A 26,927-nucleotide genomic window follows, 5' to 3' on the forward strand; every position below is an offset into this window, starting at 1 on the left:
AATTTGAACTTATACTTTGAGAAAAGAAAAGGGAATAAAAGAAAAAATTTTGTGGAAGTAGAGTCATTGGGATTTGCAACTAATTATTTGTAGAGGATGAGAAATATGGAATAGTCAAAGATGATTCCATAGCTTTGGTCCTGAGTATCAGGAAAGACACTGATTTCATTAACAAAAACAAGGAGTTTAGGAGGAAAGGCAGACTTTTAAGAAAAGATAACATCCAGACATAGGAATTTGAACTTTTCTCTCAGGTAATCAGGATTTATTGAAAAGATCATGCTTTGCATAGGCTGTCCCTCTTCCTCAACATTTTTGATATTGTCAGAGCATGTTAAAATAATTGAAATGGAAAATAAACTGAGGCAGGGGTGGAGGGGTATGGGAGAATGGGGAGAAATAGAAGGAAAGAGAAGGCCTGATATCTTTTTCCATAATGCTGTAAATTGGGAGTAGGGAAATTATAGATTGACTGCACCTGCCACTGGGTTCTTCTGGCTCGTAGCAAGAACTGCTGAGTTCCCATTCATCTGGAATTCCTGCCCCAGTTACTTCTCTGCAGGCTTCAGAATGGGCTAGACTGAGATCCTGCTCTGCCCCTGGGTCCACGCCACATGCCTTGCTCAGGACACAGCCTAAGTCCATGCTCTCTTCTCACCCTGAAATGGTACCTCAAGGCTCTAGCCCCCTCCTCAGTCCATCCTGGATCTGTGACCTGGAACTGGAAGTGAGCAACCAAGCTTCCTCGAAGTGGCCTAATAGATAGAACCAGAATAGTGGGCCTGCAATCAGGAAGACCAGCCATCAAACCTAGCCCCAGATACTTACAAGCCATATGATCCTGGGCAAGTCACTTAAATTCTGTTTACCTCAGTTTCCTCAACTGTAAATTGGTGACAACAATAGCATCTAGCTCCCAAGATTAGTTTGAAGATTAAATCATATCATATTCACAAAAAGTACTTGGGATAGTTCTGCATTTCCATGCTTCCCTCTCAGGATCTGCAGACTTCTCTGTCTCTCTTTGCCAACCCAGACTGATAAAATGATTCACAGTGATTTTCCTTCTTGAATGACATGATCAAGACTTCCTTTGGTACATTCCCTAGATCGATGTGAGGAGAAATTAAGACATCTTAGGTCTTTCTCTCCGCTGCCATTTTGGCTCTCCCTCCCAACTTCTGAAACAGAAAAAGAGTGATCTCGGCCGTCTCCTCGGTACTGGGATGTGCTGTGCATGGAGCATTAACAACCAAGCAGTACCCTCATACGGCACCATGAGACCCTTATAAGGGAGGGACCTGCGTGGCCAACACCGTGAGGCAAAGTGCTCCCATCTCTCTGCTTTCTTGCTCTCAGTTTGGCCTGTCAGATCACAATCCCTAGTCATCTGCTTTGAATCCTAATCTCAGGCCAGTCCCAAAATATGTCTCCTAAACCTCAGGCCTATACATTTAACTGCTGTCACCCTGAGTATTCACCTGGGACAAAATCCAGCTGCTCACTGCAACCACTCTGCCAGCCTCCAGCTCCTCAAAGACGTACCCATGGCATCTATACCAGTACCTAAGCCCCCTGACTACCACCATCCACCCTGCATTCACTTGCAGCATAACCTGCCATGGCACAAAAGTGGCAGAGAGAAGAAAATCCTTCCTAAGAAAGCAATAGTTGCCTTTTTCTCTCAACCCCACAGCTACCCAAGTTGCTGACAGAGCCTTCCTTTCTGGATTCAGAGGAAGCAAAACAGTCTCGCCATGTTCCCTTTGTTCCTGGGGATGAATCAACAACGTTAGGCTGACTCTTGCTTCACAATAGCTTCATATGTTTGTCTGCCCTAAGCCAAACAGAGAGCACAGGACTGCATTCACAAGTTCTCAAGAACTGAGGGATATTGGTAGATTAGAAATAAAATGTTGTGAAATGGTTAAGAGGGGAAGAGAGAGATATAATAGGAAGGTGATAGAGAGATAATTTGAATGGTAGAGAATATGGAGAACATTGAAAGGAGAAAAGAAGGAAGAAGCAGAGGATTGTAAATGAGGGAAAAGGAACTATTGTTCTCATCCTCTGTTATGGACCCTCCCCACTTCCCACCTCCTTTGGCAGTCTGGTGAAACCTAGTAATACAGTATGGATGCTGCAGATGCAGAAGTTGGGCAGTTATGCAATGAGAAAAGCACTAAAATGGCATTTAGAAGAGCCTAAGTTCTATTATATTTGCCAGGTGATATAGTTAGAAAATTGAACTTGAAATCGGGGACTGAATTCAATTCAGCTGCAGTCACTTACTAGTTGGATCACTCTGGGCAAAAATAATTTAATTCCCATCAGCCTCAGTTCCTTCATCTTTAAAATGTGAATAATAACAATACTTACCACATGGGATGAAAATAAAATACTATGTGTAAAACACTTTGTAAATTATAAATTGCTATTTAAATGTTAAGTAGTGGTAGTTAATTCATTTTCTACTGATCTGTATCACCTTCCTCAAATAAATCATTTCACTGATCTAGTCCCAGTTTTGTCATTTGTTCATCTGCTTCTAATCTCAAACTGTAAATTTCTGAGTTGGCTGAAAGCCACATGGCTTTCTATGTTTCCCCTGAAAGTTGGATCCAACCCAAATATACTAGTATAGGACCATTCAAAAACCATCTGAAATATACTTACTAGAACTTAGGCTAGCATCATTTCACTGAACAAGAGGATAGTGAGCAGAACATGGTCTTGTTGAAACAGAGAAAAGAAGTGAAAGTGTAGTATTTTTATACTACATTTGGGACATTACTAGCAATTGCTTTTGTTCTAAAATGGGCTGTATTTTGGTAGGTGGCCATAGGGAGAGATGTCTCTCATGCTTGAAATGTTCTTCCTTCTTATTACCACGTTCTGAATTCCTCGACTTCCTTCAAGAGTCACCTGAAATCCCAGGTTATGTAGGAGACTATTCCTTGCCCATTGCTCCCTGTCCCCTGTCACCACACCATGCCAGTGCCTTCCTTCTATAATTACCTTCTGTTTACAGTATATATAAATATTGTCCATGATATATGCATATATTTCATGGACAATATTTACATATCGTCTCCTCCATTAGAATGAGTTTTTTGAGAGGAGCTATGTTTCTACATTTCTCTATAGTCCCCTCTGCTAGTAATTAGCAAAGTGTATGGTATACAGTTAGTATTTAATAAAAATTTAATTACTTTTGACTGATAAGGATATGCATTGAGGGGAGTTGGATATATTTGTTGAGATTATGTGGGGGGAATCTTCTGGGTGCATATATCTATAAAGGATCTTGGAATCTTTATTCTATATGAGAAACTATAAAGGAGATGTCACAAAAATCATGTCAATTTGTACATAATAGGGACTTTGCAATTTTCCCCATCACCCTTGTTTGCCAGTAAATATTAAAAGTACATTGAACCCACAGCAACCTAGGGCTCTCTCCATTTCATTCAGCTGGGATATGTTCCAGATTTCTGCTTCCATCAACAGAAAGTGATGGGTCTGACAGTAGTAACCAGAGTTATATTACATGAAATATGCAGCACTGTCAAGTAATCTAAACTTTGGCAACAACTTGTGCCTTATTGTTGAAACTTATTCAGGTGCTTATTAGTCTTTTCAGTTTGTTTGTTTTTTAACTGACATTTAAAAATAAATTTGATATCTTTTTTAATATTACTACCATTTACTGATGTATCCCTCCTCCCCAAAGAGGCATCCCTTATAACAAAAAATAAAGACTAAATAAAGAACAGTTCAGCAAAACTAACCAAACACACTGAAATTGTCTGACAGTATCTACAGCATTCAGTAGCCATATTTCTCCATCTCTTTGAAGAATGTTGGGAGGTGCCTTCTTTTATTCTCCTTTGGGGACAAGCTTGCTCATTATAATTTTGTGATATTTAATTTCCATTCTTTTGCTGTTGTTATTTCCTTCTATTCATATTACTGTTATTGTGCATATTATTTTCTTGGTTTTTCTTGTTTCACCTTTCAGTAGTTCATATTAGTCTAGCCATTCATTATAGTCATCATTTTTTATAGCACAGTAATGTTCCTTTACATTCATGGACCACAATTTGTTTAGCCTTTCCCTAATTCATAGGAACTGCCTCTATTTCCAATTCTTTGCTACTACAGAAAGTGCTACTATAAATCTCTTGGAAATCTGTTAATATGTGAGAATTTTTAATTTTTAATCATTGACTTCCTTGGTCTTGAGTCAAAGTGTATGGATATTTTAGTCATAGTCTACTTATTTCAATTTGCTGTCCAGAATAATTGGACCAGACCACAATTGAAATAACAATATATTAATGTACTTTTCCTCAAAAAGTATATTTTGAAATAAGGATTTCTCTAAGCATGTTTAGCAACAAAATGGAGTACAACACCATGTAACCAGCAAATAGCTACCATACAAACAATTCATTCTACCCTGAAACAACTAATTGACCAATTAGATTGTAGAAGTCTGAAAGACCTGAGTTCAAATTCAGCCTTAGATACTCACTAACTGTGTGATCCTGAGCAAGCCATTTACCATCTCAGCCTCCTTTATCTCACCTGTAAAATGGGTATAATAAGAGCACCAATCTCTCAGGGTTGCTATGAAGATAAAATGAAATACTATTTGGGAGGTATTTTACAAACTTTAAGGCACTATATAAATTGTAATTATTATTATTAATGGTTTGGAAATAGGATGTTTTGAAAAACAGAGTGTTGTAATTGGGAAATATTTAACAAAATAAATGAAAATACAATAAAACATAGATAATGTAATATGAAGTTTTCAAAATCAATATGCACCCCCAAGAATTCTTATCTACAGTTTAGTGTCCCTGTTTCTATTTAAATTTGAGACCACTATTGTAAATAATAGGAAGTCACTAGAATTGGTTGAGCAGGAGTTGACACAATTAAACTTACACTTAAAAAAATTACTTTGACAGGTGAGTAGAGTGGAAAGAGACTTAAATCAGGGAGATAAAATCTATTGGACACTAGCCTTGTGTGTGAGTCTTGATACCACCACTTAAATTTTTGAATATGTCACCCACTCCTTCTGCATCAAGAAAATGTGGGTATTCATACCTATACTGTTTACCTTATAAAGTGATTGCTATGAAGGTCAAGTGAGATAGTAAGAAAAGACAATACCACGTAATAAGGCACTATATTAATGTGAATCATCATTATCTTCAGTATCGTCATCAAGTAGAATCTCATACTCTTAGAACAAGAGTATATGGAGGATGTTTATGAGTCTAATTTGTAGAATATCAGGAGACCTTTTAATCAGGAATATGCTTTACTTCAATGAGACTATAACTTCAGCTATTTGAGTACTTCCTAAAAAGATACCAAACTCTCTCACCTTCTCAGCTTTAGCAATTCTTGTCTATAGGCTCTCTCAAATGCTCCCTAGAAGATCATCTCATGGTGCTAGAGGACTGCCTCTAGGTTCTGAGCATTCCATAGGTAGCCGCATGCTCTCAGGTTGTCCAATGCCTTTTTCTCGTCCCATATTTCCTGAGCAACATCTTTTTTTTTTTTTTTTTTTACCACTTTATTGCTTTCAAGTAGTTATTGGCAATAGGCTACAGTCCATCATATCGGTAATGCTGATTTAATATTCCTTTTTAATATTCCTTTAAAATGAGTCATTCCTCTAGGACTTGAAAACTTACTGGCATTTGAGTGTCCAATTTTAATATAACTACCCCATGAAATAAGATAATACAATACCTCAAGGCAGGAATCCTTAACTTTTAAGTACTATAGACCCCTTTGGCAATCCAATGAAGTCTATTGATCACTTCTCAGAATAATGTTTTTAAATGAATAAAATAAAATACATAGAATTACAAAGGAAGTCAATTATATTGAAGCCCCAAGCTTATAGACTTCAGATTAAGAATTCCTGCCTTAAGGTAGGCTAACACCTAAGAAAAAGAAGAATTAGTTTAATAAATTAGATCAAGGACTTGAGTAATAGAACACCGGATAGCTCGAGGACCTGAGTCCTGAGTGCTGAGAAAAGAGATAGCAATATGGAAAGGAAAGGAAGATGACATTTTAGACACAGTTAGATGATGTCATAGTTCTACCTAAGTCAAGCGCTGAATCAGAAGTAGAATAATTTATAATTTGGACAAGCATTTAGCAAGTAGCTATTATTCAGGAAACATTGCTCTAGGTTCTAAGGCTGCAGAGATACTGGACAGAACCAAGGTTCGTGAAGAACCTTGAACTCTTAACAGGTATATTTCAAATACACAAATATTTGTGATATAAAGTAACTAAGATAAATGCAAAGAAATCTTGGAAACCTACCATGAGGAATTTAAGGAGAAAGATTTTTCATCTGGAGAGAGGTGAAAGACTTCACAAAAGAAGCAATATCTGCATTGGGTTTCTAAAGAATACGAGAACTTTTAAAGGCAGATAAATTCTTTATGGTATGTCACTAAAGATATGTTTATAAGAAAGGGTAGAATAAGAAAAGAGAACAGAAAGTAGTCCATTTTGGCTAAAAGTATGAAGTAAAGTTGTGTCAGAGAAGGTTGAAGAGGTAGGCTACAACTATAGTTCTCATCCTGTGTTTTAGATCACCATTCTCACTCCTACTTCCTTTAATAGTCTAGTGAAACCTATGGACCCTTTTCCTATATAAAGTCATATTTTTTTTCCATCTTCAAGTATTAAAACTTTACTCCAATTATATACTTTACTTTAATGTTTAATTTCTAGAATAGCACACATTTCCATAACATAGGAGAATGAAAAATGATTGCACATGAAACTGCAAATCTTTTTTGTGTACAACTTGCTATTTCTTTTAAATATGTAATACAGTTATCATGTAACATCTTTTCCCCCCTTTTTTCTTCCCCACTCCTTCTCACTCTAGAGAAGGCTACAATTAGACATAAACATACACATATGTAAAAAATCACTGAATAATGTCTTTAAAGACATAAAATAAAATGTATAAGATTACAAAGAAAATCACTTATATTGAAATGTATTTTATAAAAATATTTTAAGACCCTGTTTACAGACCCACTGAAATCTGTCTACAGATCCCTTGGACACTGTATAAAGAACCCTTGGCTATAGCCAGATTCTGTAAATGTTTGAATGCCAGAATCATTAATTGTATACTTAATCCTGAAAGTAGTGGGGAGCTGTTAAAGATTTTAAGTTCTGAGGAGTTTGCATTTATAAACTGTTTCCTCATCTCATTTTAAGGGGCAGGGATTTGTGCATTCCCTAGTTTATGACATTATTTATAAAGTGATAGGTAAAAGTGAGTTGTTACCAGACCAAACCCCGGTGAGTATCTCAAATTTCTATCTCCCTCAATGTCTATCCCCATGCTAGAATATCCAAGACATCTTTTTGTTGTTGTTATTGTTGTTCCTCTGCTACTGCTCGAAAGTGACTGAAGTTGAAAATAGAAATGATTCCATATCCCCAAAGTGGCATTGGGTGACTCGGGTGGATTTTGTTTAAAGACCTGCCTGTAGTTTTCAGTTGCAACCACGAGATGGCATGATTGTTTATATTTAAGTCTTTAAAAATGACTGTAAGTTGTAGAATTAGAATGAAAGTAATAATGAATTAACAATTCATTCATCGTTTATTTAACAAACTTTTATTAAGAATAATATAAATATAATAATACATAAAGATATAATAACATTATAATTTAAATATATATTATAAATATGTAAATATAAAGAATAGCAGACAATGCTGGGACATTAGATGGGGAAGATAGACTATAAAGATAATAATTGCAATAATCCATATTCATCTCCTTTCAACAACTCCTAGATTTAACTATATAGGTCCAATCTGAAGAAAAAGAGGTTATAGAGAGGCTTTGCAAAAGGAATAATCACACCATATGTCCTAAATTTAGGCTCAGAAAATATGGGCATATAGATTTTAGAATGTTTTCTTAAAGGGCTTCACATATAGTCTACAAATCTTTATTAAGCTGTTTCTATTTAATTATGGGTTATACATTATCTTTTATACATAACACAGTGAGGCAGAGAAGTAGAAGTCACTTTATATACGAAGAAACTGATCCTCCAAACAGATAAATGCTTTATTCAATGTTAACACAGGTATCAAATGACAGGGTGTAGAGCTGGAAGCAGAAGCATGCTGAAGTTGTTAAAATTTCAGTTTTAGCATTTATAACTGATACATCTGCATATGGTATAAATCAGAGCTTGATTGCTTTGTTGATTTTTTTTTTTTTTTTAGTTTTTAAAAGTGAAGGGGGGAAATGTCAGTAATATAGATTAAATCTAGAAGTATATAATGTATACAGGTTTGTTTTTTGGGTTTTTTTTTTTTTTTTTGGACAACCGATTGTTAAATGTTGACTACTATGGAAGGGCCTTTGAGATCTTCTAATTTAATTTCTTCATTCATAGATGAAAAAAGTAAGCCCCACAAGTAGAACAATGATTTGTTCATGACCACACATCTAACAAATTCAGGTTCTTTTACTCCAAAACCAGTGCTCTTTCAAAGCAGTAGAAAAAATGATGGATTTGGCATCAATGTCATATCATTTAGCTCTCATAACCCTCCCTTTCCTTATTTTTCATTTTAAAATGAGGGCATTAAAATAAAAGTTAATGCCTTTTCTAGCTCTAATTCTATAATCCTTTGATCCTTTAAATTATAACCTAGATTATTCTGCCCTAATACACTGCCCATACTTTGTTGTTCAGATTTTTTTTGTTTGTTTATTTTGTTTTTAGTTCTGGCTAACCCTTTATGAACCCATTTAGGTAAAGATAGTGGACTGGTTTTCCATTTCCATCTCATTTTACAGATGGGGAAACTGAGGCAAACAGGTTACGTGACTTGCCTAGGGTTACATGGTTAATAAGTGTCAGAGGCTGGATTTGAACTCAGGGAGATGAAGCTTCCTGACTTCAGGAAGCTGCTCTATCCACTGTGCCACCTAGCTGCCTTACCTGTCAGGTATCATTCAATAAAGAAAGAATAGAATTCAGAAGGGAGAATGGAGAGCACTGCTTGTATCATCTTTGCAAAAGGAGAGAATAAAAAGTAATAGGATTTTAGGAACTGGAAAGCTAGCCTCCAGTTTCATGTTTTAGGAAGAAAAATCCTCTCATTATCCTGTCAGTGCACATTTTATCATCTGCCTGCTTGGTACACAGCTAGAGTTAAGGGGGAAGTTTTCATCCTTTTTTTATTTGCTTGCTGGCTTACTCAGCTTTGGAAGGATTCCCCATGGTTCTTCTGGGTTCATTAGTGAATCCTGATGACTCTTTCTAGTATGGATGATAAACAACATGGTAAAAGATGAAAAAATCTCTCCCACCAACAACTGTAACTCTGACAGCCATGAACTATTCAAACCAGGGTCTTTCCAACCACCTATATGGTAAACGGGCAAATTTTAACCTATAAACAACTGGTGAGTCAAAATCTTTGCTACAACAAACAAGCTACTCTGAAAGGTTAACTAACGAAATCGACAAGTTTCTTATTTTTCAGGATTAGATAAAAACTGTAGATTGCTATTTTGTAGGTATTTATATTTCTCCTGAGGGAAGGGACAAAAAGGAAGGAGAGAAATAGTATAATTTTCTTCAGCTTCTCTACAGCAATATTTGGGAGCAAAATTCCATTTTTTCTAGTGCTGCTTGATAGAAAATCAAATGCTAATAAAGACTAATGATAGGAATGTAATTTTTTCCCTCTCTTCTCATATCATTATGCATTCAATTCATTCAGCAAATATTTATTATGTACCTACTGGTTCAAGGAAAAGTGGTAAGTTCTGGGCTCCAGACATAAAGAAACTACTTATATTAAGGATAATAGCTGGTATTTAGAGATTTACAAAACATATTACCTTCATTGCCATCTTTGAATTTCACAATTACCTATATCAATATCTACAAGTTAAAGTTAAAAGTTAAATATTTTGTAATTCCCATTTGACAGATGAGAAAACTGATCATAGAATCATCATCATCAATATCATTATCATCAGCTTAAAGCTAGAAGAAATGTTGAGTGCTGAGAGTTTGGGTGACTTTCTTGTAGTTATACAGCTAGTAAATTGCAGAAGAAGAAATCAAATTTAGGTGTTCATCAGTTAATTATTAGACAGCATTGTCTAAGTTCAGAAGTTTTTAAAATAGAATTCATGATCCTCCGGAAGTCCCTGAGACCTTTTTATGTTGTCTATGAAGTCAAAATAATTTAATAATAATACTCACATGTTAATTTGCCTATCAAAATACTCCATTTTCTAATTACAAAGCTATATGAAGCTGAATTTTGATATATTTCAATCAGAACAAAATATAACAGCAAATTGAATGCAAAAACAAATTTGGACACTAGATGAACAGTAGATAGAGGGCTAGGCTTAGGTTCAAATTTTAGTCTCAGATATTTATTATTGTTGTTTAGTAATTTAACCATTTCAAACTCTTACTGATTACCTGGACCATGGCATGCCAATCTTGTCCATGGGATTTTCCTGGCAAAAAAGCTGGAGTGATTTGTTATTTTCTTCTCCAGTGGATTAAAGCAAACAAGATTAAATGGTTTGCCCAGCATCTCATAGCTAATAAGTATCTGAGGTCAGATATGAACTCAAGTCTTCCTGATCAGGCCCAGCACTCTATCATTTTGAACTCTGCTTGCCTCAGTTTCCTCAAATGTAAAAAAATGAGACTACTAATAACACCTACTTCTGAAAGTTGTTGTGAGGATCAAATGAGATATAAATATCTTGGAATATTTAATCTTGGTATAGTAAATGCTACATAAATGTTAGCAATAATCATTATTAGCAAACCCAACTGGCTTTTATTAAGCCAGATATTAGAGATTTGCAAAAAAAAAAAAAATAGTGCTACTCTTCTTACTGATTTTTATTTTGTAAAATAGTTATTTTTATTAACAAAATATTCTTATTATGTATTCCTGTCATATCATATATTTTGTTATATATTTTGTTAGATGTCACATTTTATTATAATTATATATTTTATAATTTTATTATGTTAGCTTTATATTTTATCATATTTATTATATTATATTATATTATGCATATATTCATTCTATTACATTGTAATGATATTGTAATATATCATATAACATTTTATTAAATTATTTATTAATGTTGTATATTTATAAAATGCATTAACATATAATAAATTTATTTTAAATGAAATAAATAGTTTAAAATCCTATCAGTTTTGATTCTAAAATTACAAAACAGCAAATACTGATAGATGTTATCCTTATAAAAAATTTGGAATCCTCAATAGTTTTCAACTATTTAAAGGAGTCCTGAGAACAAAAACTTTGAGAATCATTGCTTTAGGGGATAGAAGGTTGAACTCAGAGTTAGAAAGACCTGGGATGAAATCCTATCTCAAGTATATACACTCTCTATAACCTTGGGCAGCAAATTAACTCCTCAGGGTCTCAGTTCCCTCATCTATAAAATGAAGAGATTGGACTTACACTTCCAAGGTTCCTTTTAGCTCAAAATTAATCATCGTGTTATCTTATGTTCCTCTGAAAAAAAGGCATTTACTGAGTGCTTGCCATGTGCCAGATCTGTGTTAAGCAGAGATGTTTCAAGTAAGTAGAGGTGATTTGGAAAGTTTTCCTACAGAAGGTTAAAACAGAAGCTGAATCTTGAAAGAAATCTTGAAGTAGGAGAGAGGGAGCAGAGAATTCCAGCCTTAGGGGACAATCAGTGCAAAGAATTGACATGGAAGATGGAAAGCCATTTTTGAGGAATTACAGGCATCCCAAAGTACATAGAAGGAAGTACAATGTAAGAAGGTTGGAAAGTAGAAAGCTACCAGGATAACAAGAACTTTTAAGTACTACATAGACGAGTTTGTATTTGATCCTGGCACCCATGGGTTGGGGAAGAGGAGGGATATGTTTAGAACTACACTTAAGAAAAATCACTTTGTCGGTAGAATAGAAGGTGAACTGGAGTGTTCAAGGAAGAGCAGGGAAACTTGTTGGAGAACCAGTTCAATAGTCCAGATGAAAGGTAAGGAAGACCTTAGCTAAAGTGGTAACCATGGTAGAGAGAGAATGTGACAGATATTCTAAAGGTAGACTTGGCAAGATTTGGCAATGGATTGTATATGTGGGATGAATTAGAAGGATGTGGAGATGAGACCAGGCTGTGAGCCTAAATTACCCTTAAAAGTGAAAAGGAAGCTGGGAAAACAGAGTTTGAGGGAAATGTGTTGGACATGGCAAATTTGAAGTGCTTATGGGAGATCCATTTTGAATGTCTAAGAGGTCTTTGGTGATGTAAGACTGTAACTCAGGAGAAAATTTAAGCATAGATTTATAGTTTGGAGTTATTTACATAGAGATGATAATTATACCCATGGCAGCTTATAAGATCATAATAAGATAGTATAAAGAGAAGAGAAAAGAGGGGCCAGACAAAATCTTGCAGGAATTGGGGGAGAAGTTGTTGGGGATTGGTATCCATTATTATTGGTTATGAGATAAGTGAAGAATTAGTAAATAAGGCTGAAAAGGAATGGTCAGACAAATAGCACCATCAACATCATTTGCTCCTGTGTGTTTGTGCGCACACGTGTGTGTGTGTGTGTGTGTGATATTTAAATTTAAATTTAAAATTTGCAAAATGCATCACAAATGTTACCCTATCTTTTTTCATGAAAATCTTGGGAGATAGATACTATTATTGTTTCCACTTGACAAGTGAGGAAACAGACTAACAGAGTTTAAGTGATTTGCTACAAGTAACACAACTAGTGAGTATTCGAAATCACATTTGAATTCAGGTGTTCCTGACTCCAGGTATGGAGTTCTATCCAAAGTACCAGATAACTGCTAAGTTGATTAATGGTGTCAAATGTGAGAGTCAAGTACTATTTAAGATTAATTTCTTCATGGTCACCAGAGTTGGATTATACTAAACATGGATCTGGGGAGGCCTAAGGTACAGATTCCAACCTGTACCTTATATTGTACATACACTCCCACACTATAAATATATACATATGCATGTGTGTGCATACACATATATGTACACGCATGCATAGGTATACACCTGTGTGTTGCATACATGTACTTGTGTGTTTGTATGTATGTATGTATTCACGAGAAATCCACAATAAAAAGATAAAAGGAAACACCACTATGCAAAACCAGCATTTCCTAGTCAAGCACTGTGATTTAAGTATCAGACTCTCCCATGTAAGGTGTAGGGGTCTGAGGAGGCCACAGGTATGATAAAAAGTAGTTGTTATGGATGTGTTTTAGCTTGCAGCTCAGTATTATTACAGGGTAAAGCAAGTAATTCAGTCTTGAATGACCAACAGAATGAGCTCAAAACTTCCCAATAAGGAGATCCTGTTCATTCTTTGGTGTTACTTCTTTGCCAAATCCTACAGGAAATTTTCTCATGCTGTTAACTGTTGATAATAGTAACAATAACAACTGTTGGCATTTATATAGGTTGTAAGGTATGCAAAGTGCTTTACATATGGTGTTTCATATCCACCTCATTTGATCTCACTGGATTGACCTGACGTCCACTTTCACCCTTTTCTTTAAGGCCCCTCAGAACTGAAACTAACTTCATTTCTTCCTCCTCCCTTGAGATACCACTTGTATTTTACTCTGAAGTTTCCTTGTAAAATAACTAGGGAATGTGGCCAGAATTCTGTTTTGATCCCTGTGGATTTAGATATTTACACTCCAATTATTGTGCTCTGAGAATTAAAGAGATCTTTCAAAAAAACATAAATCATTTTAATACTCCACTTAACAACCTTTTTTCTCTTTGAAATATAAGTAGAAAATAACATAATCTTGGCATGTAGGTATCCTAAGGGGTCTATTCTGTCATTGATGATAACACTAAGGGATTATGGGTAACCTGCTGTGAATCCTCTATCCCAGAGGAAGACTAATCACTAAAAAAAGCTTTAGCTTCAGGAACATATCTCTTTTAAAGTTGCAAACTCTCCTAAGGAAAGGTAAGATTGAGACCTTGATCAGCATAGCCTCCATTTGGCTACAAAGGTTAATTATAAAAGATGGCTGGGGCCTTAGCTCTGTTTAAAAATGAATCTGTGAGGACCTACCCCCTGCCATAACAAAAGATTTGCATGTCCCTAGAAAGAAACAGCTTTTGTTTTTCTAATATTTGCTGGGAACCTGGGGAAAGGAAGGGAAGAATGAGACAGCTCTATATCCCTTTATGGAAAGGTTTTCCTCCTTCACTTCACATATACCTTCCTGCTGGGAAGTTCAAGACCTGTCTACTGGATGACCCTTTTCATATATAAAATTTGCCTAAGAGAAGAAGCACTTGGTTTCCAGGTTCCAGGTTTTTCTTTCTTTTTAATGATCTCTGAAGCATCCTTCCACGTGACCAAAATTTAATACCTCTTTTCATTTGTTTGTCTCTTTTTCTCTCCTCTAGCGGTCATCCCTCTCACCGACTCTGAACACAAATTACTACCTTTGCACTTTGCAGTTGATCCTGGGAAGGATTGGGAATGGGGAAAAGATGACAACGATAACGCCAGATTAGCCAAGTAAGAGCCTGACCCTTTCCCCCCCATCTCTGTCCAAAAATACTTCCTTCCCATTCACATCTCCCTCAGTCTAATACTAAAGGGGAAGAGGAAAGTGAGTGATATGGAGCTTAATTTTGGGTGGGAAGAAGAGGCAAGTGAGTGACTGCAATTCTTTTTTTTTTCCCTCAATAGTATTTTACTTTTCCAAATGCATGCAAAGATTGTTTTCAACATTCATTTTTGTAAGATTTGGGTTCCAAGCTTTTTCTCCTCCCTCTTCTCTCCTCCCCATGACAGCAAGCAATCTGATATAGGTTATACATGTACAATCCTTTTTAACATATTTCCATATTCGTGACTAAATTCTTGGGAAACGTGTAGGATGTCAAACCATTTTCTTCTAACATACAGAAAGCATTGGGTTGGGAAAATGTAGCTCTGTATGTGTGTGTGTGTGTGTGTGTGTGTGTGTGTGTGTGTGTGTGTGTTTAATTTAAGTTGAGCATCTGACATGTTTAAGACTCATATTGTATGTATTTTGTTTTATTTTTTTCCAAACTCCTCAGTTTGATACTGTCTCTAGAAGCCAAGCTGAACCTTCTGCACAGCTACATGAATGTCACTTGGATCCGCATCCCCTCTGAAACCCGGGTAAGCCTTCCCTCTCTAGGCAGAAACACTCTCTGAGATTCTGAGTCAGAAGCAAAATGCTTGATGATATGAAAATGAAATGCAGGAAAGAGCACATCTTGCCAGGGCTCCATTGCTCCCTCAGCTTTCCCTGATGACTGTCCTCTCCTAGTCTGGACTTGTCCTTCCCAAGAAAACTTCCCGATAGTACCCTCTTTCAGAAACCCTCCTGTTAGGAAAGAAATTAACAGTTCTCTTCCACATTTCCATCTTCCCTTGGGAACTTCTCATCCTTCTTCCTTCCCAGCTAATTTCATCCTCTCACCAGAGGTTGTAAGAGGAGGAAAGAAGAGCTGCATTTTTTTCTAATGAATGGAAGATTTAAAAAAAAAAAAAAATGAGTGTATAACAAAGATGCCATCTGTCTTTTTGTCTTATTTTCCTGGGAGTGGGGCATGAATTAGGTCACATAGCCCCTGCTTTTGTGTGTGTGTATGTATGTGTGTTTATTTACTAAACATATGAGGGGAAAGAGACTAGTTTTCTTTTTTTATTTTTTTAAATATAAAGAAAAGACAGGAAAAACATGCTTGCTCAGAAAACAGGCTTTAGACAAGTCACAACGGAGAGATATCTCTCTGCCAAGATCAGAACGTGCTGTGCTCCCTTGTAGAAGAATTAATTATAAGCTTTGTGTGTTTGTGTGAAGAATGGGGGATGGAAGGAGGTTGAGAGGGCAGGAATGAAAGACAAATTCTAGGAATTTCCTCCTTCTCCCAGTAGGTGGCATTTTCTTCCCAGATGTAAAAATTAGCCCAGCCAGATCATTGGTTTGGGGAAAAAATAGGCATCTGAGCTAGAGGAGTAAAAGTATATGGCTTTGAGGAAGTAATCCCAACAAGGGTTGGCCTATTTGAGGAGGCAGAGTTGGGGCCTTCATGTCAACCTTGCCTTGACAATTATTAGTGCCATTCATTATAAGTATCCGTCTTATTCATCATTTTATAATTTAATTAGTGAAGGCTGGGGGAGAACATTGGATGTGTTTTTAAAGCTTGGTTTGGTATAGTAGAAAGTAAGGGAAATAAGTAGGAGTCCTGTAGCTTCTAGCTACAAGTTTTATTTCCGGACCTCATCATGAAAATAAGGGAGTCAGATTAAATCATTTCTGTGGTTCTTTGAAATGTGTCTTAGACATTCATCTTTTCCATCAGTCAATCCCTCAGATTACAATCTGTTCTCTCCTATCTCCAACTTGGTTTACTGTACGTGCCCACGGTAGGCTGTTTTGGCTTCATCCCAGCAAGGCAGAGCTCAGAGGCAGAAGTCCTGGGTCGTGAGGATGAGGAGGGTTAATCTAAAATTGTGCATTAAGACTCAATGCTCCCACTCCATGTGTCATACTGCCCAGGAGAACTGGCTTTCCTCCTTCACGCAATGCATGCATTGGCCCCTAGACAAGACTTCCCTTTTCATAAACCAGCAAAAGTGTGGAGGCAAGGTACAGCATGCTGCTGAGTCATTTTAGTTGTGTCCTATTCTTCGTGACCCAACTTGGGGTTTTCTTGGCAAAGATATTGGAATGGTCCTCCATTTTCTTCTCCAGTTCATTTAAGTGATCAGGAAACAGAGGCTAATAGTTTCTTGCCCAGGGTCATGTACCTAGTAAGAGTCTGAGGCCAGATTTGAACTCAGAAAGATGAGCCTTCTTGACTCCAGGCCCAGCACTCCATGCATTATGGAGCCATTTGGCTGTCCTGCCTAGCTCCTTGGAAAGAAGGCTAGGTTTAAAGTCACAGTATTAAGATTGATATCTTGTTTTGGCTATCACCTATGTGACCTTAACTAAAAAAAAAAAAAAAAAAAAAAACATAAAACTAAGCCTCCATTTTTTCATCTGTAAAATGAAAATGTTGAATTGTTTGACCTTTAAGGTCCCTATCCAGCTCTACATCTCTGGTCAGAGAGGAGAAATGGGCCTACCTTCCAACACTTTCAAGTTTTGTCTCAAAATGGTCCTGGTGGAAATTCTCAGGTAAATAGTCTTTCAGTGAACAGTAGATGAAGCCAGTGACCTGCCCTTAACTTGATGAGGCTTTATCACAATGAAACTAGTCTTTGATTTCCCCTTACTTCATTCTTCAAGACCCTTCTATCTCCCCTACTGAAACCTTAGCATTCCTTTTCCGTGAGTTTTTCTGGGTTATAGAATAGATCCTGTGACCCTGACCCTCAAAGTCCTTTATTTATCCTATTCAGTGGATAGAGTGTTGGATTTGGAATCAAGATGACTTGGATTCAAATCCTCCTGCAACATTTCCAAGCTGTGTGACCCCAAAAAACCAAACTCCTGTTTCCTTAGCTGTAAAATGGAGATAATGCCTACCTCAACATAAAGAACTTATGTAAAGTTCTTTGCTAGCTTTAAAGCACTATATGACTGTTAGCTATTATGGTAATTAATAATAATTGAATCTTTAATCAGATACTAGTTTAAGGTGCCATATTTCCCAGAAGTAAATAATAAGGGACATTGAAAGATTAAAAGCCAATTATTGAACCAAAAGAGTGAATCTCTAATGGTAAAATTTCTGTAATAAAAGATGAAAATACTTTTTGTGTGGGAATTTTTACTTGGATTTTCACCTTTAAACTGCATCTACTCGGCTCTTTAAATTAGTCCTAAGAATATACTCTGTCTTGGGGGGGTTATTTCACAATGTTCTACTTGCAATTATTCTTCCCTCACCAGTCTCCTACCCAATCTCTAGTTAGTGAAACCTTTCCCATCTTCCTAGACCCAGCTCCATAAAAAGCCTGTTTTGATAACACTTGCCAATCAGCTTTTACTGATACTTTTCCTATATTAGTTATGTCTTCTCTCCCCAGCTAAATTATCAATACTTTGAGGACAAAGAATATGGCTCTTTTAACTTCTTAGTAGCTACTCTATTGACTTGTCCACTGAGAGAGTACTGAGGATGCTCAAGAAACTTTTTGTTGGATGGATGGATGGATAGATGGATAGATTCAAAATGAGTGATACATGGTTAAAGTTAGGAGGTCTGAATTCAAATCTTGAGCCTGCTACTTACTACCTCTCTGACCCCGTACAAATAATTTCCCTTCTCTGGTCTTCAGTTTCTTCATTTGTAAAATGGGAATGTGTGTGTGTGTGGAAGAGGGGGGTGACATCTGAGGTCCCTTTCAGTTCTAATTCTACAACCCTATGAACCTGCATTTAGAATCATTTTTTTTTTCTTGTTTAGCCTTGTGGGGGGATGGGGGGTAGGGACAAAGACAAGGACGAGAAGGAAGTAGTCTGAACTTGCTTTAAAGCAGAATATGATTATTATTGGCCTAAGATTGAATTGGCCTATTGATCGAGTTCCCTTAAGTGTGCCAGGATCTGGGAGGGAGTGTTTAGGGGGAGAAGGATTCTATGTTTTGATACAGTGATTACCCTCCAAAGACTTGGTCACCCAAAGATCACTCTTACAGATGCAACTCCCTTTGCCCCACCCCATCCCCCCAAAAAAGCCCAAGTTTTCTGTGTTTCTAGGCAACATCCTTTATGATTTCACTGAAGAAAGAAAGAAGAAAAAAACCCAAGCTCCATTTTCAGAAATGTCGTCAGATGGCAACAATCCTGCTAATTTAACATGCAGATTATAGGGTCTCTACAGTGCATTAGTATAAACGCCTTCGGTCATGCCTTTTAAAAACCCTGCTCATTATTGCTGCTGAATAGATCATGTTTCTGTCCCTCCAGATTTTCCTCTAAGCACTTCATGTCCTTGTGCACCAAAAAAAAAAAAAAAAAAAAAAAAAAGGCTAATTAAACAGTACATAGAGACTAGTCAAAGTGTAGCTTAAAGGTTAAAATCACAGTGAGATCAGGAGGCATTTTGTTATTGTTTTTTGGGCTTTTTTTTTTTTTTAAGGTTAAGCTATTTCCTTAACAATGGTCTTTCTCAGATCTCATTTATTCCTAATTTTTCTTGTTTAGGCTCCTTTGGCCCAGCCTGAATCTCCTACAGCTTCAGCGGGGGAGGATGTTCAGTCTCTGGCTGACTCCATGGACTCAGACCGAGATTCCATCTGTAGTAATTCCAATAGCAATAACGGCAAGAATGGGAAAGAAAAAGAGAAGGACAAACAGAGAAAAGAAAAGGACAAGAACAGGACTGATTCTGTGGCCAATAAGCTGGGGAGCCTCAGCAAAACCCTTGGAATCAAACTGAAAAAGAACATGGGAGGCCTTGGGGGGCTGGTCCATGGGAAAATGGGACGAGCCAATTCGGGGAACGGGAAGAACGGCGAGGGGACGGATAAGGTCAAGGAGAAGAAGTCCAAATCTCGAAAGGGCAGCAAAGAGGAGTCGGGCCAGTCGGCCAGCACGTCTCCCTCCGAGAAGAACACCCCGTCTCCCACCGACAAGGCCAGCGTGTCTCCCGTCGAGAAAAGCGCCAAGGCTCTGTCCGAGAAGCAGTCGGACCCGTGGAAGTACAGCACGGACGTGAAGCTGAGCCTTAACATCCTGAGGGCCGCCATGCAGGGCGAGAGGAAGTTCATCTTCGCGGGGCTCCTCCTGACCAGCCACCGGCACCAGTTCCACGAGGAAATGATCGGTTACTACCTGACCAGCGCCCAGGAGCGCTTCAACGCCGAGCAGGAACAGAAGCGGAAAGAGGCGGAGAAGAAGGCCTCCCTGGGGGGCTCGTCCTGCCGGAAGCTGGAACCAGAGGCCTTCTCCAAGGAAAAACTGGAATCGTCCCCTCAGGACAGGGCATCACCAGTCTTGCCTCAAAGCCATACAACTCAACTCGTTTTAAAATTCAAAGACCGCACCAGTCCCACCCCAGGGTCATTTTCTTCCCCCAGCAACAGCGCCAAAAGGAACGGCCCCACTCCCGTCTCCGCCCACTATAGCCATACTCCACCCGTCCAGAGGCAAAGCGTGATCCATCTGCATGACGTCAACTCCAAGCCGTCCGGCTTCCAGGATGACACCTACAAGCCCGTGGTGGGCACGCTCAAAACGTGCGCCACGTACCCCCAGCAGAACCGGTCCCTGTCCTCCCAGAGCTACAGCCCCGCCCGGCTAGCGGGCATCCGCACCGTGAACACGGTGGAGTCGCTGGCCTACGCCCTGCCCGCCGAACACAAGTCCCAGACGTACACCAACGGCTTCAACACCGCCGACGTTAGAGACTGCTTGGAGTACGCCGACGAGGAAGCCCCGCAGACGTGGTTGAACAATGACAAAAACCGAGGCCGAAGCACAGTTTGCCCCATCTATTCCATTCAGCAGAACCGCTGCAAGAAGGAAAACTGTTCCTTTTATGGTCGCCCAGAGACTGAAAACTATTGTTCCTACTGTTACAAAGAGGAACTCAAGCGAAGGGAGAGAGAGACCAAGGGACTTCGGCACTGAAGGCTTCTGAGGCTCTTCCAAACCAATTAGTCTCATCGTTTTTGTTTTTTTTTCCCTTATGATGGCGGAAGGTGGTGGATGTCCGAAGAAAGCCGGTCCTTCCCACAGGGAGTGACAGTCACTGTCAGGCTTGTGACTTCTATTTGGGGAAAACACAGAAATCAGAGATGAATTTATCATAAAGAATTTATTTTCCATTTTGTCAGTGTCTTTTTTACACACCCTGGTCAGCTGAAAGGTTGTTTACCCTTTTTTGTCAGTGCTGTGTCTATGTGTGGTCAGAAATCACTAATGGTGCCTGAACTTACACTGATGTCACTCAGGTAGTAGAAGGATGGAGGGAAAAGTCATAATATTGGAGATGTGAATGATGTGTTAGGAAAGCATCTGCCTCATACACGTTGAAGATCCAATAGCCATCAGGAGAATCTTTGTGTTCCTCAAGAAAATAAATATATTCCACAGCCCTTTGTTTTGAGAAGGGGATAATTTTTCATACTTTTTTTTTTAAACATGGTGACTGACATCTTCCATGGTAGTTGACATCTGTACGAATTCAATTAGCAATGCATTATGTAGAAACAAAATGTGAAGAGAAGGTCTGTGTTGGTAGCTCTGCTGGGTATACTCATTAGCAAGTTTAAACCGAGGGTTTTTTGCTTCCTCCGATTCCCCCATTCAATCCTGTTGGGTGGGGAGGGGATTAGAAAGGTATTTTGACTTTTTCTGACATTATGATCATTGTTGTTGACCCTTTAGGAATATAAGGCTTCATCTCATAAGCAAACCCTCTTATCACCTTCATCTGTCTAGAGGCGACATTTACACTGCCATCAAAAGTAGCCCAGTTATCTCTAAAATGGGTACACTATAACCTACCTCACAGGGGTGTTGTGAGGTTTCTGTTCAAGTCTGTCAGCTGCTTGGAGATCCTCAGATGACAGGAGCTATTCAAGAGGGAAACAGGATGAAATTCCTGCCATTTACCACAAAGGCAGGTGGGATGTATAAAACTCAATGAACTCATCCTGGTACATGAGCAAAATGCTACCAGTCCATTCAGATTTTTAATTTGACCACTTTTTTTTAATGGACTTTTGACCATGGGCATGTGGAAAACTTACGTAGCCAAAGGTGTGGCAGATGGTAGGTCGGGGAGCCATTTTTGCGTGGACAGAAAAAAAAATGGTCAGCTTGTGAGCTCATTATGAAGACTGGCTTTGAAACATGAGTGGTAAAGGAGTTCTGAACCTACATCCATTCAAAGTAGAATTGGGTGGAATAGGTGATGAGGGAGATATATTCCTCTCAAGATTAATTCAGGCCATGGCTAGAGTGTTCTTGCAGAATTTATAGAACCAACATCAGCTCTTATAGATCCTGTAAAAGTTTTTGACCATAGGATGATGAGACCAAGGCCGAAACTCATTAAATTTTCCCTTTTCTTGTGTGGTGCCTCCCATAGGAAACATAAATTTCTCAAAAGTGTATCCTTAGCAACCCTCTTTTGTACAGCAATACCCATTGTCCTTTTATGGGTTACCTCTAGAGATGACAGCTCTTGGCCAAGGGAATGGCTAACATCAAAACTTACCATTCCAGTCAAATATTAGAACTCGTTTGTTTCTGAGGAATATAAATAAGGGACTGAAACCTCAATGACAAAAGAAAAAAATTAAGTACTCTTAGAGCCTTAGACTAGCACTTGATTCCTCCTTGACAATTGCTTCTGTGTGAAGTCACAACAATGTCAAGCCTCAGAAAAAAAAAATGACAGGTAGAGCTGTCTCTTAATTTGAGCCAACTGCTTCACATCTGGAGAAGATGCTAAGAAGGAACACTAACAGCAAAAAAACAAAAAACAAAAAAAAGTGATACTTTTTTTACTTGTTTTAAGTATTACAATAGAGTAATTCCTGTGAGTGATTAATTTTTTTATTCTGCGGCATGTGAGGTTTTCTGCAAGTTATTGGAGTTTTACATGAACAATTCCTTGAGTCAAAATTCTTTAGTAAATAGAAAAAAAAAATCTTTACTGGGAATTTTTTGAAAATTTTAATTTTCATGCTGAACAATACTTTGAATGTGTAACAATTGATAATGCATATGTTTCTCCTGTTAGAGTTTTTTGTTACTCAAAAGAAGAAAAAAAAAGTTTTTTTCTTTTTTAAAATTCTGGTATAAGGGTTTTCCAGCAGCTCTTTGGATTTATCTCATTTGTTCAGGCCAGAACTATTGCTTTGTGACACAAGTGTACTGCATTAAGGAAAATGGTTGCTTCCTTTGTAGAATCCAGAAGTAGACAAAGATAAATGAACATATGGCTGCTCCTTCTAACAAGATTAAATACAAATTCGACAGCTAACCTTAATGATGCTCGAATACACATCCAGAAATGGATAGGAGCCTCACAGGCACCCCGGGGGGGCATGAGAGCATCAAACAAAGTTAATGTTTGTTTCTAAGTTTTCTAATTGTACAGTCCTTCTGCTTGTCAAATTTTTCAAAGACAAACTTGCTATGCAAATGTTTTACCTTTCTCATGCACTCTGCCTGGTTTAAACACATACAGCATCCTTTCTTCCCACAGTCCCTTTCCCCATTAAAAAAAAAAAAAAGGTATTGTAATACAAGAAATTTTAAATTCTATGTGGAGTAATTATTTCTGTCACTTCTTAGAGAATGTGGCAACCTAATCTTTCCCCTTGAATTAAAAAATTTTACCCCTGCCCCACTGCCACTTCTAGGTATTGAAAGATAATCCACTAAGACTTAAAAAAAAAAAAAAAAAAAACTTTAGAAAGTGTTCTAAATCTATCCCTAGCTAAGATTTTAGACATGTCTCATCACAAAGATGTTCTGTGTCCAAAACAACATGGACTGGTCAAGCCAGCATATTGACTATGTGTGGTAAAGCCCTAATGGCACCGATTGAGCCCAGACATTGTGGCTGGCACTTAATTAAAGCTTGTTGATTGAGTCATCCATTTCAGATCATAAAATAATTGCATCTTCTATGCTTTTTCTTGAGAGCCATCCTTCCAACAGTATTTGCAAAAAAAAAAGAAAAAAATACTATTTTTATATTATAATTTAATAATCCTGGACACCAATACGTTGCATGCTGCATAAAAGACAGAATTAGGCTAGATCCCTGGCCAGAGGTCTTTCTGACTAAATTATAATATCATACTGAATATGAATCGGTAAAAATTAGCTTGTTGCTACAAAACGCTTTTTTAGAATGCAGAATCACTTTTTGGAAGACTGCCAGTGTAGTATGGTAGAAAGATCATTGACTTGGGACTTGGGAGATCTTGATTGGAAAGTTAACTGTCTAGCAGTATGACACCAGGAAAGCCATTTATTTTTTTGGCCCCTGTTTCCTCATAACCAAAATTAAGGAGTTGGACTAGATCACCTTAGCATTAAGATTCTATGATTTATATTTACTTATGGAAGCAAAATTTAAAAAGGAGATAACAGAGAGGGATAAATAGTAAGGGAATATTTTCCCCCTAGAAATACAATGGGAATCATTTGGAGGAAGATCCCTTGCTCCAGAGGAATTGCCATAATTAGGTGATCAATGCTCCTGTCAGATAGCAAACGATTGTAGGTGGTCCACATTCATTTTGGTCCACTTGGTTTATTTTAAGTCTTTATTTGGTGTCCTTATTGATTCTTAGCAAGAATCAAAAAGGCCCACCAAATATTCATAAAATAAAATGGAGGTTGTTTCATTAATTTGCTTAACATTTGTTTGCACACTTACTACCTGTGTATATGATTTAAAAAAAAAAAAAAAGAAAGGTCTATTGTTAAAGGAAGGTGTATGTAAGTGTATTCTGTTTGTAGATTTCAGGCTATATTATGTTGACACTTTACAAGACAAGTTTAAATTGTAATATAGAAATTATTTTTATATTATTTTCAAAATATGCCGCAGAGCAATATTTTGCGCCTTTATTATAAACAGGGTTGTCACATTAGTGGGGTAACTTGAGAATTGTAATGTAGACATTTAACCAGAAGAGAGTTATATACTGTTCTCTAAAGTTCTGAATGCTATCTATGTGTGTGTCCTAAATTACCTATTGAAAAGGTGGAACATGCAAATGTCTTTCATTGAAAAGCTTGATTTTTTTTTTTCAGTTGGTGGAGTTTTGTCCCCTACTTTTCCCTTGTAACAAGCAACTTCAAAATCCTTAAATTATCATGGAGTTTTTTGTTACCTAAATAAATGTTCCCTCCCAGATGGCTTAACTGGGATTCAGAACAATTTGAATCCATACATGTGATTTCTAAAAGTGGATTTACTTGACTATTTGCAAAGACTTGCTGTTAGAAGTGTCATGAATTTTTGAGTGCACCCTTTCCTCTCCCCACTCCAAAAAAATATTGGGGGGAACAAATCATACTAGGGGATTGAATTCTTAATCTTCCCTTACTTCTTCTAAGACTCTTGGGAAAATGGCTATTCAGCCACACAACCTGGAAGCCTGACTTGTTCTAAAATCTCATTTAGGATTCATGAACATATTTCATTAAAAGCAAATGGGCCCATAAAACATCTTTCAAGTGATTAGGCAACTTAGGAGACTTTTGTATTATCATCAGTAGGTAAACTACAAGGAAAAAAAAAAAGAAATATCCAACTTATTCTTATAGAAAGTTGGGACATTGTCTTGTTTGTGTGTCAGCATCCAGAGGCAAAGATGTGACTATGTATTGCATGTATTGGCATCCTTATCTATGTCTTGTTTGTTTGTTGTTGTTGTTTTTCCTGCTGTGATCCATGTAGATTGAGTTCATAGAAACCTTATAATATAACAAGTAATTGAAGGGGAAATGAGAATAGTCTCCCAGATAAAGAGACCTTCACCTTAGTCAACTCAAATATCTATTAGCAATCTGCTTCTTAATCCTTGTTATTTCCTTCTTGTCCAAGCGTTTGGTGTTCCTTCTTTTAGGGAAGTTGGACCTCTTGAAAAAATGAGCCTACAATCCCAAGTCACAGGATGTTTTTCCTCACCTGTGCTGCAGGGACTATATATTCTGAGGACATATAAATGGCTGATGGACACTCGCACTGTGGAAGGTCCAAGGCAGTTAGCAGCCAGCCAGTTCCAAACAGCCTTAAAGTTGTGACTCCCTGGGGACTGGGAGTCATTTAACTCGATACAGCCTCAGTCCCCACCTATTCCTGTAATTATGGCTGTAAATACTTTTAGTTGCCCCAATTGTGTGTTACTATGCTGGCTTCTGTTCTGTCTCCTGCTGAAATACTTCGGGGGTATCTTAGACAAGTGTAACTCTTCTAACAAGTTATGCTTTACCATAGGACACATACAGATACGCTAGGAAAGGGAGCACAAGAAAATATGGCATCCGAGTCAGGCTCCCCTCCCCACTTCCCCATAACACTGGCCATGAATGTTATGAACGTGTCTTATTCATAAATGTTGTCAACATATCTGTAAGCAATGGGAGAAGTGGGCAGGCTCCTTGCAAAAACTTAGGACATCATTCCTCCCGGTGTGTAGCCAAGCATCCTGTCCCTTTTCAGCATGTCCTCATCCCTAGAAAGCCACTTCCCATTCTGGAGTGAGACGTTTCATCAGACCCAGACAGTGATGCTCTGCTTTCAGAAGGGGTTCCACTGCAGCCTGTAAAAATCAGAACCCACTCATTCCTGAAATCAAAGGCCAGATGCAGCCACTCTTGATCTTCCTCAATATCTCATGCTCACCTCCCACTTTGCCTGGAATATAAAGGGAGGGGGGTCTAGCCAAGTGCTGCCCTCAACCCTACCAGGAGCCAATGATCCCAGTTGGCCTTTTCTCACTTCTTTTGCATCATGATAATGTTTTCAGTCAGCAAAGCTGAAAGGAAATTGCTTCCAATTGCTTTTCAGAAGCTGCTGCCCCTGTACAGTGCCACCAGGCACTCTGCTTTTTATTTTCTCTTGCAAAAATAATTGGGAGAAACTGTATTTTTTTTTTAATTTTGCTGTCTGCTTCATCCATATACAAACATGGACCATAAATCTGTCTGTATGGGAGCAGTGCATTATGTTGATAATGTCATCATTTTTTTAATTCCCTCCGGGGAGTGTGCCTCAAGGAGCTTTACAAATATACCTGCTGTGAACAATAAAACTCAGTTCATTCTGCAAAAGCCAAGGAATACAAATAAGATTTCAACCCAGTTTTACA

General features: G+C 37.8%; 1 protein-coding gene across 2 annotated transcripts in view; it reads left to right on the plus strand.

The window, feature by feature from the left end:
* Positions 1–25,003, plus strand: part of OTUD7A (OTU deubiquitinase 7A) — a 387,007-nt gene extending 362,004 nt beyond the window's left edge. For both annotated transcript variants that reach the window (XM_051980945.1, XM_051980946.1), the window contains 3 exons: positions 14,546–14,660; positions 15,209–15,293; positions 19,282–25,003. In XM_051980945.1, coding sequence (XP_051836905.1) covers positions 14,546–14,660; positions 15,209–15,293; positions 19,282–20,709 — 1,628 coding nt within the window. In that variant the 3' untranslated portion in view covers positions 20,710–25,003. The remainder of the gene's footprint in view (positions 1–14,545; positions 14,661–15,208; positions 15,294–19,281) is intronic.
* Positions 25,004–26,927: the final 1,924 nt, after the last annotated feature.

The sequence above is a fragment of the Antechinus flavipes genome, chromosome 2 (assembly GCF_016432865.1).
Source record: "Antechinus flavipes isolate AdamAnt ecotype Samford, QLD, Australia chromosome 2, AdamAnt_v2, whole genome shotgun sequence".
Taxonomy (NCBI): Eukaryota; Metazoa; Chordata; class Mammalia; order Dasyuromorphia; family Dasyuridae; genus Antechinus; species Antechinus flavipes.